General features: G+C 50.4%; 1 protein-coding gene and 1 pseudogene across 1 annotated transcript; one reads left to right on the forward strand and one right to left on the reverse strand.

Annotated features, from left to right (window-relative positions):
* Positions 1-57: 57 nt before the first annotated feature.
* LOC102952961 (mucin-12) lies at positions 58-6,082 on the forward strand. Its single transcript, XM_015538590.2, has 7 exons — positions 58-413; positions 723-787; positions 3,527-3,678; positions 3,988-4,062; positions 4,176-4,338; positions 5,046-5,207; positions 5,796-6,082. The coding sequence occupies exons 2-7, from the start codon at positions 723-725 to the stop codon at positions 6,004-6,006; spliced, it is 828 nt and encodes a 275-aa protein (XP_015394076.2). The 5' UTR covers positions 58-413; the 3' UTR covers positions 6,007-6,082.
* Positions 6,083-14,697: 8,615 nt separating this feature from the next.
* Positions 14,698-15,050, reverse strand: LOC102952672 (annotated as a pseudogene).
* Between the last annotated feature and the right edge of the window lie 445 nt (positions 15,051-15,495).

Here is a 15,495-nt window from a genome sequence, read left to right on the forward strand (position 1 = left end):
TTTTCACTGGCCCATCTGCCCCTCTCATCGGGATGTTTCTATTCCAACCCTTTCTGGAGCCTTCCACTTAGCTCTGTCTCTCTGGGTCATGATCCTGGCCACTAGTTCCTTGTAGTGTTCAGAGATAAGGGGCAAAAGTTTCAGTGACTCCTACTTGTCTCTTGAATTTCCATCCACCTGCCTACCCACTTTCTTTGCCTCCATGAGAACAGCAGGAGGAAATTAATCCCAGAAGACATTACTGAGAGGTTGCTGTCTCATGTATAATCTGATCTGTTCCCACAGAAATCCCAGAAATAATCAATGCCACTTTAGGTGTGACAGTGAAAGTGACTAACAAGAATTTCACAAAAGATCTGAATAACATATCCTCCCCAGAATACTGGAATTTCACTCAACTATTCAAGAGTCAGGTAAGAGTAGGGAAATCTCAGATCCTCCAAAGTGGATGTCCAATGTTATTGGGGATACAGGGGCTCATTCTGACTGACTTTGGAGTTTCTCAGCTCATAGATCCCTTCAGTCTTCCCAAGTCCTGAGAGGGGGGCCTCTGAGAGCCCCTTCCTTGAACACCACCTCACCCACATTCCTTTCCTTCTTTCCTATGGGTTAATCCATGGATTCCCTGTGGGAAGGGGGCCCTGGGGATGCCTCTGAGACAGGGAACAGGGGCTGCTGCATCCCCCATTCGTGTATGAACTTGGCTGCCTCATTTCTTTCAGATGGATAAAGCTTACATGGGCAAAGACTTTCCCCAGTACAGAGGCGTGATCATTAGGAGACTGTTGTGAGTATGTGAGGGGTGCAGGAAGCCCCTTCTCTCTGCTCTCTTGTCTTCTCCTGTCTTGAATGAGTATCAGTACCTGGCTGGACCAGATGGGCCCCCAGCCCACGGGCAACACCAGAAGGCTCTGAGCCATTCATTTATACATTCATTCATCCTTCATCAATTCTGCAAACTTGTATTGAAAGCCTACGCTGTGTTAGGTGCAGGGAATATAGTGGTCCTGGTCTTCATGGAGTAAAGAGTGGCAGAACACAGCAAAATGGCTGTGCAATCTGGTTAGAGTTAATGGTAAGAGACACACAGGGTGCAATGGGAGAGGTCTCAAATGCAAGCTGGGTGAGGTGGAGGGAAATCTTTCTGGAAGAAGTGACAGCTTTAAGCTGAGGCTTAAAGCATGAAGAGGAATGAGCCAGGTAAAGGGAATTGATGAAGGATGGCTCAGTCTCACCCAGAAGTGAGAAAGAGGAGGGCAGATTCCAGGAACATAAAGAATAGTTACTACTTGAGGGCAAAAGGCTCATGGTGGGAGAGGAGGTGGAAAGATGACCCATACCAAGTTACTTAGTCTTTAAGTATCAGCAGTTTTGGCCCACGTGGGAAAATATCTGATTGGCACTGCAGACAGCTCAGTTTGACTGCAGGACTGAGAATGGGTGGACAGGGGATGGAGATTAGAGTGGCCTGGATCAGAGAGGTGACAGTGCAGAAGAAAAATTGTCTAGTGTGAAAGATCTTTAAGAAGCAGGACCAGCAGATCATGAGGATTTGATGGGTGTTTGGAGAGGAGGAATAACACCAGATTTCTGGGCTGCTGGCAATGTAGAGTGCCCTTTGATGAGATAAGGAAGGTAAGGAGGAGGAGGATGGGGAAGAAGATGAAGAGTGGGCTATGTGGAGTCTCAAGTGCCTGGGACCCAGCCACATTGAGTGGTTGAGTAATGGAACAGTGTGTGGTGGATAGAAAGTGTCTGCAGCGGAGACACTGGTGTTGGTTTTCCTGGATAGAAGTTGCTGGAAGCCCTGGGAGTAGACCAGATGGCCTGGGAATCATTATAGCATAGGAGTGAACATTTCCCAGGAAAGAATCATGAGAAGCACCAGCATCTAAGGGATAGACAGGAGAAGCAGAGCCCCCAAAGGAAAGTGGAAAGAAGGAGACAGAAGGGAAGGTGGGAAGGGAGCCTGGAAGGTGTCTTCTCCCAGCAAGGAAAGAGGGAGATCTATACTGTCAAATGCCCATGGGGTTCCATGCCTCAGCATCCTCTACTCCATCTTGACCTCCTGCCCAGTACCAGTGCTTGTTTCAGTCTCCATTTTGGCACAAGTTTTTGTTGTTTTAAGTACTCCTAGCTCCTGGTCCTGACTTCTCTGTCACAATGTCTGTGACTGGTGACAGACCTTGTCTCAAGATCTCTGTGCCCCATTGGCCTTCTAACAAGGAGCTTCTGGGTTGGAATCTTATATTTCTAAAGTGACCTCATGTTTCTTCATTTCTAAAAGCATGCTTGTTTGGTTTTCAAAATAAAATCCAACAGCCTCCATTTAAAAATTTTTTAATTTTAAGTATTTTTTACTGTGGTGAAATGCACATAACAAAAGGTGGCCATTAATCATTAAATTAATCATTTTAAGTGTATGGTTTAGTGTCATTAAGTACATTCACATTGTTGTGCAACCAGCATCATGGTCCATCTCCAGAACTTTTCCGTCTTCCCAAACTGAAACTCTGTACCCTTTATTTTATTTTTTTAAGTTTGTTTGTTTGTTTTGAAGGGGGGGAGAGAGAGAGAGAGAGAGAGAGAGAAAGAGAGAGAATCCCAAGCTGGCTCCACGCTATCAGTGCAGAGCCTGACTTGGGGCTGCATCCCACAAACCAAACCATGAGATCATGACCTGAGCCAAAATCAAGAGCCAGATGTCCAACTGACTGAGCCACACAGACACCCAACTCTGTACCTTTTAAACAATAACTCTCAATTCTCCCTCATCCCACCTCGGGCAACCTCCTTTCTACTTTCTGTCTCTATGAATTGGATTACTCTAGGGACTTCATATTAGTACTCATGTAAATACTCATACACTATTTGTCCTTTTGTGACTGGCTATTTCACTTAGCACAATGTCCTCAAGGTTCATCCATGTTGCAGCAGATGTCAAAAATTTCTTCTTTTGTAAGATTGAAAAACATTTCATAGTACTGTGTACCACATCTTGTTTATCCATTCATCCATCAATGGACAGTTCTTAGTTTGCTTCTTTTTAGCTATTGTGAATAATGCTGCTACAAACATGGGTGTATGAATATATATTCAAATCCCTGCTTTCAATTTTTTGGGATAAATACCCAGAAGTGGAATTGCTGGGTCATATGGTAATTCCATTTTTAATTTTTTGAGGAGCTGCCATACTATTTTCCACAATGGCTGCACCATTTGATCCTCCCTCCAACAGTCACAATGGTTCAATTCCACCATGTCTTCACCCAAGAGCTTCCAGTTTTAAGAATGGATTTCACCCAATGGCATTTATTGTGATCACTGATATTTTGGAATCTTAGGTCATTTTACTCTGCAGCTTCCCTCTAGGATGCTAACTGTTGGAGGGAACAGTCTCTAGTCTGTCCTGCCTCTGGGTCACATAGTTAATTGTGTTTCATCACCCCTCTGGCTTTGTGGGCCCCACTTTCTGGGAGGGTGGGCGACATAGGGTGACTGATGAATCACCAACTCCTGGTTTTAGCAATGGCAGTGTCGTGGTGGAACATGACGTCATCATGGAGGCAAACTACACTTCAGAGTTTGACAAACTATTTGCAAACCTCTCTAAACTCATAAAGGTCAAGATTATGAATGAGACCAAAAGGCTATCTGGTGATTCTGAAGAGTGCAGAGGTAGGCTCTCCTAAAACCCCTTGACGTTGGTGGGGGAAGGGTAGGAATGCCTCAGCCTCCCCTCACCCCATGTCTCTCCTCCTTTCTGGAACTCCAGAGACTTCCCTATAGGGATCCAGAAGCCAGGCCCCATTTCCCCAGACTCCAAAGTGCCCCCAACATCTCCCTGTCGTGGGCTCAGATTGTCATCAGCCCTAATGATCCCATCTGAGCCTGCTTACTGGCCCAGCTGCATCTAGGGATGGGCCATGACCCTAGTAGGGCAGAGGGAAGTGTTTTTGTTTTGTTCTTTCCCACCATGCTTGGCAGCCTCCTCACATCTGTGCTTCAGTGAGGAAGCCACCATCGTGAGCGAGAACGTGATGCTGGGGTTTGACTTGAAGGGTAAGCATCTCTGCAGAGTGGTAGGTGTTGGGGGGACAGGGTGTGGGCAGTAAACATGAGGGCTGGTGGTGCTTTAACCAGGCTGTCTACCCTTCCCCACCCCCACCCCCCAGAGCAATGCACTCAGAAGGCTGCGAAGGACTATGCCCAGTTCTACTTTGTGGATGAGCTGGATGGGAAGCTGGCCTGTGTGACCAAATGCACCTCGGGGACGAAGCTGCAACTGAACTGTAATGAGGGAGAATGCCAGCTGCAACGCAGTGGCCCCCGCTGCCTGTGAGTGTCCAGCCCCTCTAAGGCCAGTGCCCACTCTCTCTAGTGGTAGGACCACACCCTCCACCATAGTTATGGGGCAGGGGTCAGGGTAGGGGGGGACGCAGAAGGAGTTGGGCACAGCTTACAAGACACATCCTTCCCCACCCATCCCTCTTTCTTCTATCCAGGTGTCCCTTCCCCCCCCCACCCCCACCAGAGGTGGGGGAGGTGCAGGTTATAGATGTGGGCATTCTAGGAGTGAGCAAGCCCCCTCCTGAGAAAGTTCTAGTCACCAATTCCCAAATCTATATCTATAGATCTCTATCTTTCACTTTCCTTTCAATATCCCAGCTACAGTGCCATTATATCACTCCTAGCTATATATAGCTGGGGCATTAAGCTCAGGAGAGCATACATTAAAGCATAAAATATAAAAATGGTAACAGGTCAGTCAAGGTGCCAGCTAGAGATTAGATGAGTGGGCACGATGTGTCTAGGACAAGGCATCTGACACTCAGATTCTGAATCCTGTTCTGCAATACTGAATCCCCATCTCCTCTCTGCCCCTTAGTCTTGGGGAGCTTCCTAACCTGGGTCCCTCCTAACCAGTGCCTGCCCTTCCTTGGAGAGAGAGCCGGCTTCCTGTGCTTTGGCATTGATTTTTTTCTTTTGCAAGATTGGGTGTGAGGGATGTTGGTGGACTGGCCTGAGCTTGCGTGTGTCTTCAGATGCCCAACCTCGGACACACACTGGTACTGGGGAGAGACGTGTGCATTGAGCACCAGCAAGAGCCTGGTGTACGGGAGTGTGGGGGCCGTGGGAGCACTGCTGGTGGTCATGGTGGTGATCCTGACTGTCTTCCTTGGTCGATCCCAGAGAAAACTGCACAGGTGAGCTTATGGATTCGGGCCCAGGGAAAGGGGGCCACAAGACCCCAAGGCTCTCCTCCTTCCCCTCAGCGTTTGGAAGTCTGCTGGGGACCCAGCCCCACTCAGTTCTGGTTAACAGCACAGGGCAGCCCGCGGATCTGATCTGTTTGGCAGAGAGATGCGACCAAACACTTGTGTCCTGAAATTGGATTATGTGATGACATTACCTGGTGTTATCACTTTGGCTGCCACAGGGCACCCCTGGGGATGAGCTCTCCGGCATTGCTTTCCCAGCAGTAAAATGGGGGAGGGGGAATCTACCCTGAGATGGTTGAGAAGCACAGGGCAGAGCACCTCCGGCAGCCAGAGGGGGGTTCCTCTGATTCTGGTCCATTGGTCCCATCTCACCGATAATGGAACTCCCGTGGAAGGGAGGAGGGGGAAGGGCAGGCCTTGGAGATGTTTTGTTTTCTGCCACCACCCTGGGGGCAGGCCCCTCCCTGACCCAGGGCTTGGCAGTGACAGCCCTTTCCAGAAGCCAAAGGTCAGGGCCCTCTAAGCTCCCTCCACCCCCCTGCCACCAGCTGCTCAGGGTGTTTCTGTTGGCAGGCAAGAATACAATTTGTGGCAAGGAGAAGATCTTCCTGGCGGCTTCCAGAACACAGGCATCTGGGAAGGTACTTCTCACCAGAGGCGAGGGTGGGGGCAAAGCTGGTGGGTGGAGATAGGCCGAGAAGGCATCACAGCCAGACACGATGTGGCTGTGGGGGCTGCGTGGGTCCTGCCAGCTGGTTTTACAGGTGCTGCGCCCCTGGGCTAGGCCAGTTTCTCTGCAGCCTCCTGACCCCTGAGCCCCCATGTGGTCCTTGCCGACCCTCGTCTTTTCTCTGCTCCTCCCCGTGCCCACCCTTTCCCTCCCCCATGCCTTTGCAAGTACTGCACCTCTGTCTGGAAGGTTCCTCTTGCTGGGGGCTCTGCAAGTCACAATCCCACTCTGTCTCCCACTCTGGTTCAAACACTGCCTCTCCATGGAGCATCCTGTGTGTTCGGGCTCTTCTGATTCCCAGCTGCCGTGGAAAGCCACCATGTCCCGCAAGCCACCATGTCCCGTGGTGCAGGGAGATGAAGAATCTCTAGCCACCACCATCCCTGCCCCTGGGCAAGTCCTGCCCTCCCAGTTCCTCCAGACAAACAATGGGGAGGGGCTACAGGTGGTGGAGAGCAGCGGATCCTGCCCCCAGAGACCACCCCCTGTGAGAGTCTCAGATGTACTCACAGTTGGTGGGAGGACAGGGCCATGCCGTGGGCTCCAGGGGCACAGAAATCTGCCCGGTCCGGCCAGGGCAGGGCAGGATCAGAAGACTGTAGAAGCGCCCTCACCTGAGCCAGTCTGCAGGCTGGGCAGTGCTGCGGGCTGGTTCATAAGCTGTGTGCTTCCTGCTTCCAGGAACACAGATACCAGTGAGGTCGTGGAGATCTCTGTGGGCCGTGATGGAGGGACCCACTGGAGGGGCTTTAAGGTCAGGGAGCCAGACATACATTTCGAGCAGCTCACTCAGGGTGAATTGAGGGGGGCAGCCCTAAAGTGGGGAGACCAAGGGGATGGCTCTGCTGTAATGTAGGTGAAGAATGATGAGGCTGGGTGGGGACAGGGGGATGGGAGGAGTGGATAGCAGAAGTAATTTAGATGCCAGTGAGCTGGGCCAGGCTTGTTGCTCACAGGCTGGGGAAGGGAGAAGGCCTGGATTGGGGGAGGGACACTGCCTGGTCGGGGGAGAGGCAGCAGGTGGGGGCGCATTGAGTACGGGGGCTGGTGAATAGGGGTACAGAGGCATCACCAGCTCTGGCCTATCTGAAGCCTGGGGAGAAGTCTTGGCCAGTGGGCGGCTGGGAGGCGGCAGGAAGAATACAGGTGCGGAAAAGAGCAGAGTGAAGGGCAGGGTCCCCGGGATGACCTTGAAGGAGGCAGAAAGAAGAAATGGTCGTGGAAGTGCCTGGAGAGCCTGGAGCCTGCGGCTTGGAGGCCCAGGAGTGGGGGATGTGCAGGACTGGGAAAATGGTGGCTGAAAGCACGCCCACTCCAAGAGAAGATTCTGGGCACTGCTGGTTTCTGCTTGCTGTGGTTCCCGTGGCTGTGAGGCAGTGTGTGCCGGTCACCCTTGAGCAGGGCCTTCCTCCTGTTCCACCCTCGCCCAGGTCACCCCTGAGCCTGCCCGTGGCCATGACTTTTGACCCTAGGCGTGTCAGGGGGCTGTGTTTCTCTCTTGTCTTGCTGTCACATGGGGCCAGCCCCCCAGTCTCACTCTCAGCCCGGCCCCTTTTTCTGCAGATGAGAATCTGAAGGAAGACAGATTCGCCCTTGAAAACATCTACAGCCATTTCCAGCCCTCTCTGGAGAACGTTGACCCTACTACAGAGGTGACTCAGGGGTCTGTCCCCAGCTAGTAGCTGTTCCCTTCCCCCCAGCCCTGCCATCCACCACCCTGGGCTGCCTGGGGGGTGGTGGGCACCCTTGGTCTAGAGGCAGGTAACTTCTATTGGAGCCTCCTGGGCCTCACCTCCTCTCTCCCGCCCCCAGCTCCACATCCAGAGGCCCAGGGTCCTGACAACTGCTCAGTGAGTGAGACAAGAGGCTCCCACCGCTCATCCAGATTTGGACAAGACAGCAGATAAGAGCCCACGACAGCGCTACTCCCCACCTCCCCTGTTGGTCCAAAGGAAACTGACATCAGGGCCTGAGGTGGCCCGGTTCAGAGCTGGTGGGCTTGGTCTGGGCCCTGCTGTGAACCCCCCTCTGCTTTCTCACACTCCGTCCAGGAGCCCAAGGGCTGCCCAGACACCCTGACATCATTGTTTGCTCCAGAGACGCCCCACTCTGGAATTCCCCCTCCCCCCAATAAAAGAGCTAGGCTTAAAGTAGAGAGCTGTGAGTGGTTTCTTTCCCTCCCCTGCAGGGGCCTGGAGCTCAGGAAGCCCTTCTTGGGGACAGCACTCTTCCCAAGATTAGATGCCAAATCTGGACATGGGACACCCAGCACTCTCAGCCCCTTCTTGTGACCATATGTAGAACATGGAGCACGGAGCTCCTCGCCTGTCTAGGCCAGGGCAGAATCGGGCCCACCTCTGCCTGAGGTCACTGTGGCAGACGAGCCTGGGGTCAGAACTTGGGGGCCTCAGGCCCAGGGAGTGATGGGTGGGAGCAAGGAAAGGAGTGAGGACTTGGCTCTGTTGATCTTGGGGTGGGGCAAGGTCACTCTGCACGGCCGTGGAAACTTGTGCTCACCTGGGAGCTCACAGATAGATCTCAGGGCCCACAGATCCAAGAATGCAGCCATCCCGGAGCTGGGCACTGGCCTAGGTGTGGCCATGACTTGCACCCCATGTCCTGGTGGGGTCATCAGGGTCAGTAATGAGAGCTCGAGAAGAAGAGAGGGGGAGTCACCTTACCAGGGGGCTGGAGCGGAATGACGGGCACCCTTCTCCTCTCAGGTTCAGGCCCAGCCTCTTCTCCAAGGGTGGGAACCTCCCTCCAAGGGTCTTCTCAGTTCTCCCAGGCTGCTTCAGGGCCCTGTGCCTGCCCCTCTACCTGGGTGACAAACCTGGTGGCCTGTGTGCCTGCGTGCTGCCTGGCAAGGGAGGGGCTCCCCTCCCTCTGCCCTTTGGCCTGAAATAAAATCCGCACCCCCAGTCAGGATAGAAGCTCACACACTGACTCAGGTGGGCTGGCCCCAGCTTTCCAGTGTCTCAGGGATCAAAGGGCTCTGGGGCCCATTTATTACTGGGGTTCTTTGGCTGACACTCATTTTGCGCATTCCTGAGAGGGTGAATGGCAGGTGCGCTGCCCTCCGAGCTCCAATGTCAAGACTGGTGACCATGATGCTCTGCCTGCTGCCCCTTGTCCTTCAGCTCCTGTCTTACCATGCTGCTGCTGGGCAGGGTGAGTGAACCCCCACCTCGCCTCTTCTCCCCGGTCTGCCCAGGCTCGAGGGAGGGCTGCTTCCGGGGGCGGGCACAGGTTGGGGTATCATCTGCCTGGAGCTCAGCTCATGTCCCTCACCCTCTCTTCTCCCCAGCTACATTTGGGAGAAGAGCCAGGGCTTTGGGGTGGGTCCAAGTTAGCCTTTCTGAGCTTGCTTCCTCTCCAGAAAGAGAATAAGAACTCAGACTTGTCAGGGCTGGAGGGTTAGACTGAAACCGCTCCCCCCTGCCCTGCGGTCCCTGGCATATAGCAGATGCTCAGCCAATATTAGGGTCTGTCCTTACCCTGTGGATGTGCCCCTCCACCCCCCTGGCCACCTCCCCCCAAACATCCAGGCCTTCCTTTCATAAGAGACGAAAGCCTGAAGTCTCTGCTCTGACTCTTGTTCTGGCCATTTCTGTATCACCCCACCCCTGCCTTGTGCCCCGAGCATGTCCCAGGGCTGTCGGGCATCCCAGAACCAGGAAAGGGGCCACTGCTCTAGCCAAATGGGCACAAGCTGGGGTTTTGGGAGCCCCAGATTCTAAAAATGCAGTGAAACAGCTGTGTGCTGTGGGGCAGCTCAGTTCATCTCTGGCTTCAGTGTCTTCCCCTAAAGGACAAGGGTTGGGCCCACTAAGGGTTCCATGGCCATGGGGACTGGGCTCAGGTTGGCAGAGAATGACAGGGGTTCCTGGTCAGACCTTTCAGGGGTTCCCTCTGCCACTCGCCTGTCCCCAGAGAAAGAGGGAGGGGAAAAGGCAGAAACGAAACTGCAGGCCTCAGATTTGCACTCCCTTGAGACGTGCTCCAGGAATGGCCTGGGTGGGGTGGGAAGGGGTCTTAGAGGCAAAAGTGGGGGCTCATGCTGGACCCTGTGGATGTCATTCAGACTGCCATGTCCTGGACTGTGTTTTGCCCTGAGCTCAAAACACCAGGAGCAGCGGGGGCTCCTGGTTCCCTGGACCCAGATCTTGGGCAACTCTTCTCCAAAGAGGAAATGGAGTGGGGGCTGGGAAGAAAGTACCTGTAAATGTAATCCTGGGGCTGGGGCCTCCGGCCCAAACCCACCCAAAGGAGACAGGGCCTTCTCTGGAGGCCTACCTGAGGGCTGACTGGCAAATGAAGAGAATGGAGGGAGGTAGGGGGGCCGAAGTCTGGGACAGGGTGGGGCAGTGGCTTGGCATGGTCTAAAGGGCTGGTTCACTGACCTGAACCCTGCCATCACTTGGCATGGACTCCCAATGTGACGACACCCAGAGCTGCCACCTTATTAGTACTGAGAATGACACCCTCTTCCCAGGCACTGTGTGTGCTGTCCATATTCTTAGTGACTTATCTCTAATAGTGGCATTTTAGGCACTAAAATGGGCCTTAGTTGAGGAAGATGTTTCCAGCTCCTTCTCATTCCTCCACTCCCCTGCTCTCCCCTTTCTGCTCTCTGTTCCTTCTTTCTGGCCCCTCCCTCCACTCCCTCTCCCTCTCTCCCCCTTCTTCTTTTTCTCCTCCTCCCACCCCTTGGTCTCTCCCACATTCTGCACCCTGTGGCTCATCGCATCTCCACTCCCAGTCTCCCCCCTCAGTGAAATGGAGCCTTGAAGACTCTCTGGGATTCTGTGGTCCCCTCTCTGGGCCTGGCATCAGCTGGTCTGTAGAGCCCTGGCCAGCCTTGAATGGCACCTGACTCTCCCATGTGTCCTTTTGGGGACCCAGAGCCACATCCCTTCTCAGGCTACTGGGCTGGGGATGCCTGAGTGGGACGTGGGCCTTGAGGAAGAATCTGGTGGCCTTCACCTGGCTCTTCCCGGCAGGCACACCCTCTTCTGGCCATCTGGCCCCTCCTTCCAGCACACCCTGGTTATATTGCTTGTCAACGAAACACAACATTCTGGGCCCAGTCGAGCCCTGTCCAGCCCTGGTAAGTGCCTCTTACCTCCCATATCCAGCACAGATGTGTCCAAGGCCTGGGTGCTCAGTCATCTCCTTCTGCTCGCTTCCCCCCCTTCCCTTCCCCAACCTGAGTGCTTTTGCCCACCCATGTCCTCACCACCCTGCTACTGTCATCCTCCTCCTGAGGGAGTCACTCCAGTGGCTATCCCCCCAACCTCGCCTCCATCAACAAGGTCCTTCTCCTCTGAGGAGCCTTCCTAGGGGTCACCACTGACCTCTCTCTCCTTGAATCCACTGCTGCAACCACAGGTGACCAGAAAGAATTTCCCTTCCAGGGCCACCATAACAAATTAGCACAACCTGAGCGGCTTAGAACAATGGAATTTCTTGTCTCACAATTCTGGAGGTCAGAAGTCCAAGACTAAAGTGTCAGCAGGACATGCTCCCTCTGAAGGCAGTAGGGAAGGAAAGAACTATGCCAGGCCTCTCCCCTGGCATCTGGTAGCTGCTGGCAATAGACATTCCTTGGCTTGCAGGCACGTCACCCCGATCTCTGCCTTCATCTTTCCCTGAGGGGTTCTCCCTGTGCGCACGTCTCTGTGTCCAAACTTCTCTTCTTTTTTTTTAGTTAAGTTTATTTTTTTATTTTGAGAGAGAGAGAGAGCGAGCAGGGGACAGGTAGAGAGAGAGGGAGAGAGAGATTCCTAAACAGGCTCTGCGCGGTCAGTGTAAAGCCTGATGTGGGACTCGAACCTATGAACTGTGAGATCATGACCTGAAACCAAGAGTGTGACATTTAACCAACTGAGCCACCCAGGGGCCCCCAAACTTCCCTTCTTCTGTTTTTGATTTTGGCTATTCTGACAGTATGAGGTGATACCTCATTGTAGTTTTGATTTGCATTTCCCTTTTGATGAGTGATGTTGAGCATCTTTTCATATGTCTGTTGACCATCTGGATGTATTCTTTGGAGAAATGTCTGTTCACATCTGTCCATTTTTAAATTGGATTATTTGATTTTTGAGTGTTGAGTTGTATAAGTTCTTTTTTAAGAATGTTTATTTATTTATTTGGAGAGATAGAGCTCGCAGGGGAGGGGCAGAGAGAGAGAGGGAGAAAGAGAATCCCAATCCTAGTCTGACAGTGCAGAGCCCAACACAGGGCTTGATCTCATGAACCATGAGATCATGACCTGAGCCAAAATCAAGACGTTTAACCCACCTAGACACCCAGGGGCCCCTGTATAAGTTCTTTATATATTTAAGATACTAACCCCTTATAGGATATGTTGTTGCAAATATCTTCTCCCATTTAGTAGGTTGTCTTTTAGTTTTGTTGATTTTTTTCCTTTGCTGTGCAGAAGCTTTTTATTTTGATATACTCTCTGAATTTCCCTTCTTTTAAAAAATGTATTTAAATTCGTGTCAGAATTTCCCCTTTTTATAAGGACACCAGTCATAATGGTCATAAGCCCACCCTAATGGCCTCATTTTCACTTGATTTCCTCTGTAAAGACCTATATCCCAATAAAGACATGTTCTGAGGTCCTGAGGGTTAGGAATTCAGTATAATTTTTTGAGGGATGGATAAATTCAACCCATGACAATTGCCAAGAATCAAAAAAGCTAGATAGCATACTGGTTGTTGAGAATGTGGGAAAGAGACACTGCCAGCCACAGAAAGGGAGTGTGATTGGTACAGTTCTATAGAAGGTTTTTTTTTTTTTTTAGACGGTCTTTGAGAAAAAAGGAACACAATATCCAGGGCACATGCTCTTTTGCCTGGCAATTTCTATGTGTAGGAATTTGCCCAATGGATACACTCATATACCAATGCAAAGTCGCAAATACAGGGATATCCATATTCACCTTAGCAAATGACGTGGCGTCTCTCTGTTGCTCTTCTCTGAGTTCTCTTCTGTTCCTTTCCCTGCTTTTAAGGGCTCATGTGATAACATCGGTCCTGCCTTGAAAATCCAGGATAATCTACCTATTTGACCTGATCAGTCAATTGATTAGCAATGTCATACTTGCCAAGTTCCTTCTGCCACGTAACATAACATACTCTTGGAATTAACACCAGGGGGCAGAGACCATGAGGACCAAAATTCTTCCTACCACACAGCCCAAACACCCATCTCTAAGAGGTAAATTAAATAAATCTATACATCTATATCATGGAGCACTATGTAGTCATTACAAAGAAGGAGGTAGCTTAATATGCTTGAGACAAAGAAAAAAAGCAAGACACAGAACCATGTATACAGTATGCAACCATACCTCTTTTAAGCGCTTGTTGATGTATATAATATCTGAAAGTTCTCACAAGAAACCAGTAATAGAAGATGAGTATGAAAAGGACAATTTGGATATAAGGTGGAGAAAGGCTTATTTTTTAAGTTTTGTATCATATGTATATGTTAATTATTCCAAAATCAAACCCTGTTTCCTTTTTCTTCCTCCTTTTCTTCTTCTGCCTCCTCTTGCTTTTTTTTTTTTCTTTTACAGCACAGGAAGATAATCTTTACTATATTTTAAATAAAAACAGAGCAGATATCAAGTCCCCAGGTATTTTGATCATTATTCTTTTAAAATAAGGTTTCAGTAACAATAATCAGGAGCAAGACTTAACTGCACAGATATTTTGGTCACTATTATAATCATCCAGGACACAAAAGCCAGCAACACGAAGTAAAATAAAGGTCATGGCTGTGAGAATTTTTGACGTGCCAAAAATATAGACCACTACATGAAACTCTATCTTTGGTATTATCTCAATATTCTTCTTTTTCTAAAAAAATTTTTTAAACATTTATTCATTTTTTAAGAGACAGAAAAAGACAGTGTCAGTAAGGGAGGGACAGAGAGAGGGAGACACAGAATCCAAAGCAGGCTCCAGGCTCTGAGCTGTCAGCGCAGAGCCTGATGTGGGGCTCGAACTCACAAACTGTGAGATCATGACCTGACCTGAGCCAAAGTCCAGTGCTTAACCAACTGAGCCAGCCAGGCACCCCTTTTTTAATTTTTTAAATGCTTATTTATTTATTTTTGAGAGAGAGAGAAAGAGAGCAGGGAAGGGGCAGACAGAGAGGGAGACAGAGAATCCCAAGCAGGCTCCAGGCTATCAACACAGAGCCTGATGCGGGGCTCTAACTCACAAACTCTGAGATCATGACCTGAGCCGAAACCAAGAGTTGGACACTTAACCGACTGAGCCACCAGGTGCCCCTAAAATCTTTTCCTACATAAATGATGCTGCACACAATAAGAGATAATCTGCCAATTTACCATGAGATAGTTGATAGCTTTGAAGAGTCTTGCACATCTGTCATACAGCACATTAATAAGTAACAATTACTCTTTTAAGGAAAGACACACTGGAAGGGTGCCTGGGTGGCTCAGTCGGCTGAGCATCCGACTTCGGCTCAGATCGTGATCTCGTGGTTCGTGGGTTCAAGCCCTGCATCCAGCTCTGTGCCGACAGCTCAGAGCCTGGAGCCTGCTGAGGATTCTGTGTCTCCCTCTCTCCATGCTCCTCCCCTGCTCATGCCCTCTCTCTCTCTCAAGAACAAATAAAGATAAAAACAATTTTTTTTTTAATAAAAAGAAAGGACACACTGGCAAATTGTTAAGTTAACAGCTTTGGCTGAACACTTTTAGTCTGTCACAGGTCAATAGCAATGGTAGAAACATTGACTACACAGTTCATGGTTCGGTCCTCCCATCTTACACTACAAGTTCCATCAGAGGTGGCAACCCCCCAAAACAGCAACTGGCTGTGTGAAAGCCATATGCGCTCCTGTGGACCACTGCATAGGTCACAACATATTTATAAGCATTTCCCAACATAACCAAATGTGTTAAGGTTTGCTCTACTATGCTTGCAGTCTGTTGGTTGATGTTCTTCCGGTTATAATCTTCACCACTGAAGGTCCTATTCATATGCTCTTTAAGGATATTGTTGGCTTCATCAGCATTGAAGCCAGCTTTGTGGCAGTGGCAGTGGTACTCCTCCATGGTGGCACTAACCCCCACAGGATGGAGTCTTCTCTTGTTTCTTGTTTTTTGTTTTAAGTATAATTCCTTACATGAATCCTGAGAATCTCAGTGTAGGGCTGTATTTCCTAGGACTGACGCAAGATCTTCCTGAGTTCTCTCTCTGCCCAACGCCCTGTGAATTATAGGCTTTCCCAGTTCGGCTGGTGGAAAGAGCATTGTTCCCATGCCTACGTGAGAGCCAGGTCTCTTTCCTTCTAATCTTTTCCAGTGGCATTTCCTGGATCTTGGGTAGTTTCTTGAGAAGCAAGAAGGCAACTCTAGCTGCCTCATTCTTTCAAGACACTGGTCTACATCTCCTCAACCCAAGAGATCTTGCTGGAAACCCTCTCAAGTCAGTCAGCTAGGATGATCACAGGCACATCCAGTGTATTGAAAATCATTGCTTCCTGTCTTTGCTATGGTT

This window comes from Panthera tigris, chromosome E3, assembly GCF_018350195.1.
Source record: "Panthera tigris isolate Pti1 chromosome E3, P.tigris_Pti1_mat1.1, whole genome shotgun sequence".
Classification (NCBI taxonomy): Eukaryota; Metazoa; Chordata; class Mammalia; order Carnivora; family Felidae; genus Panthera; species Panthera tigris.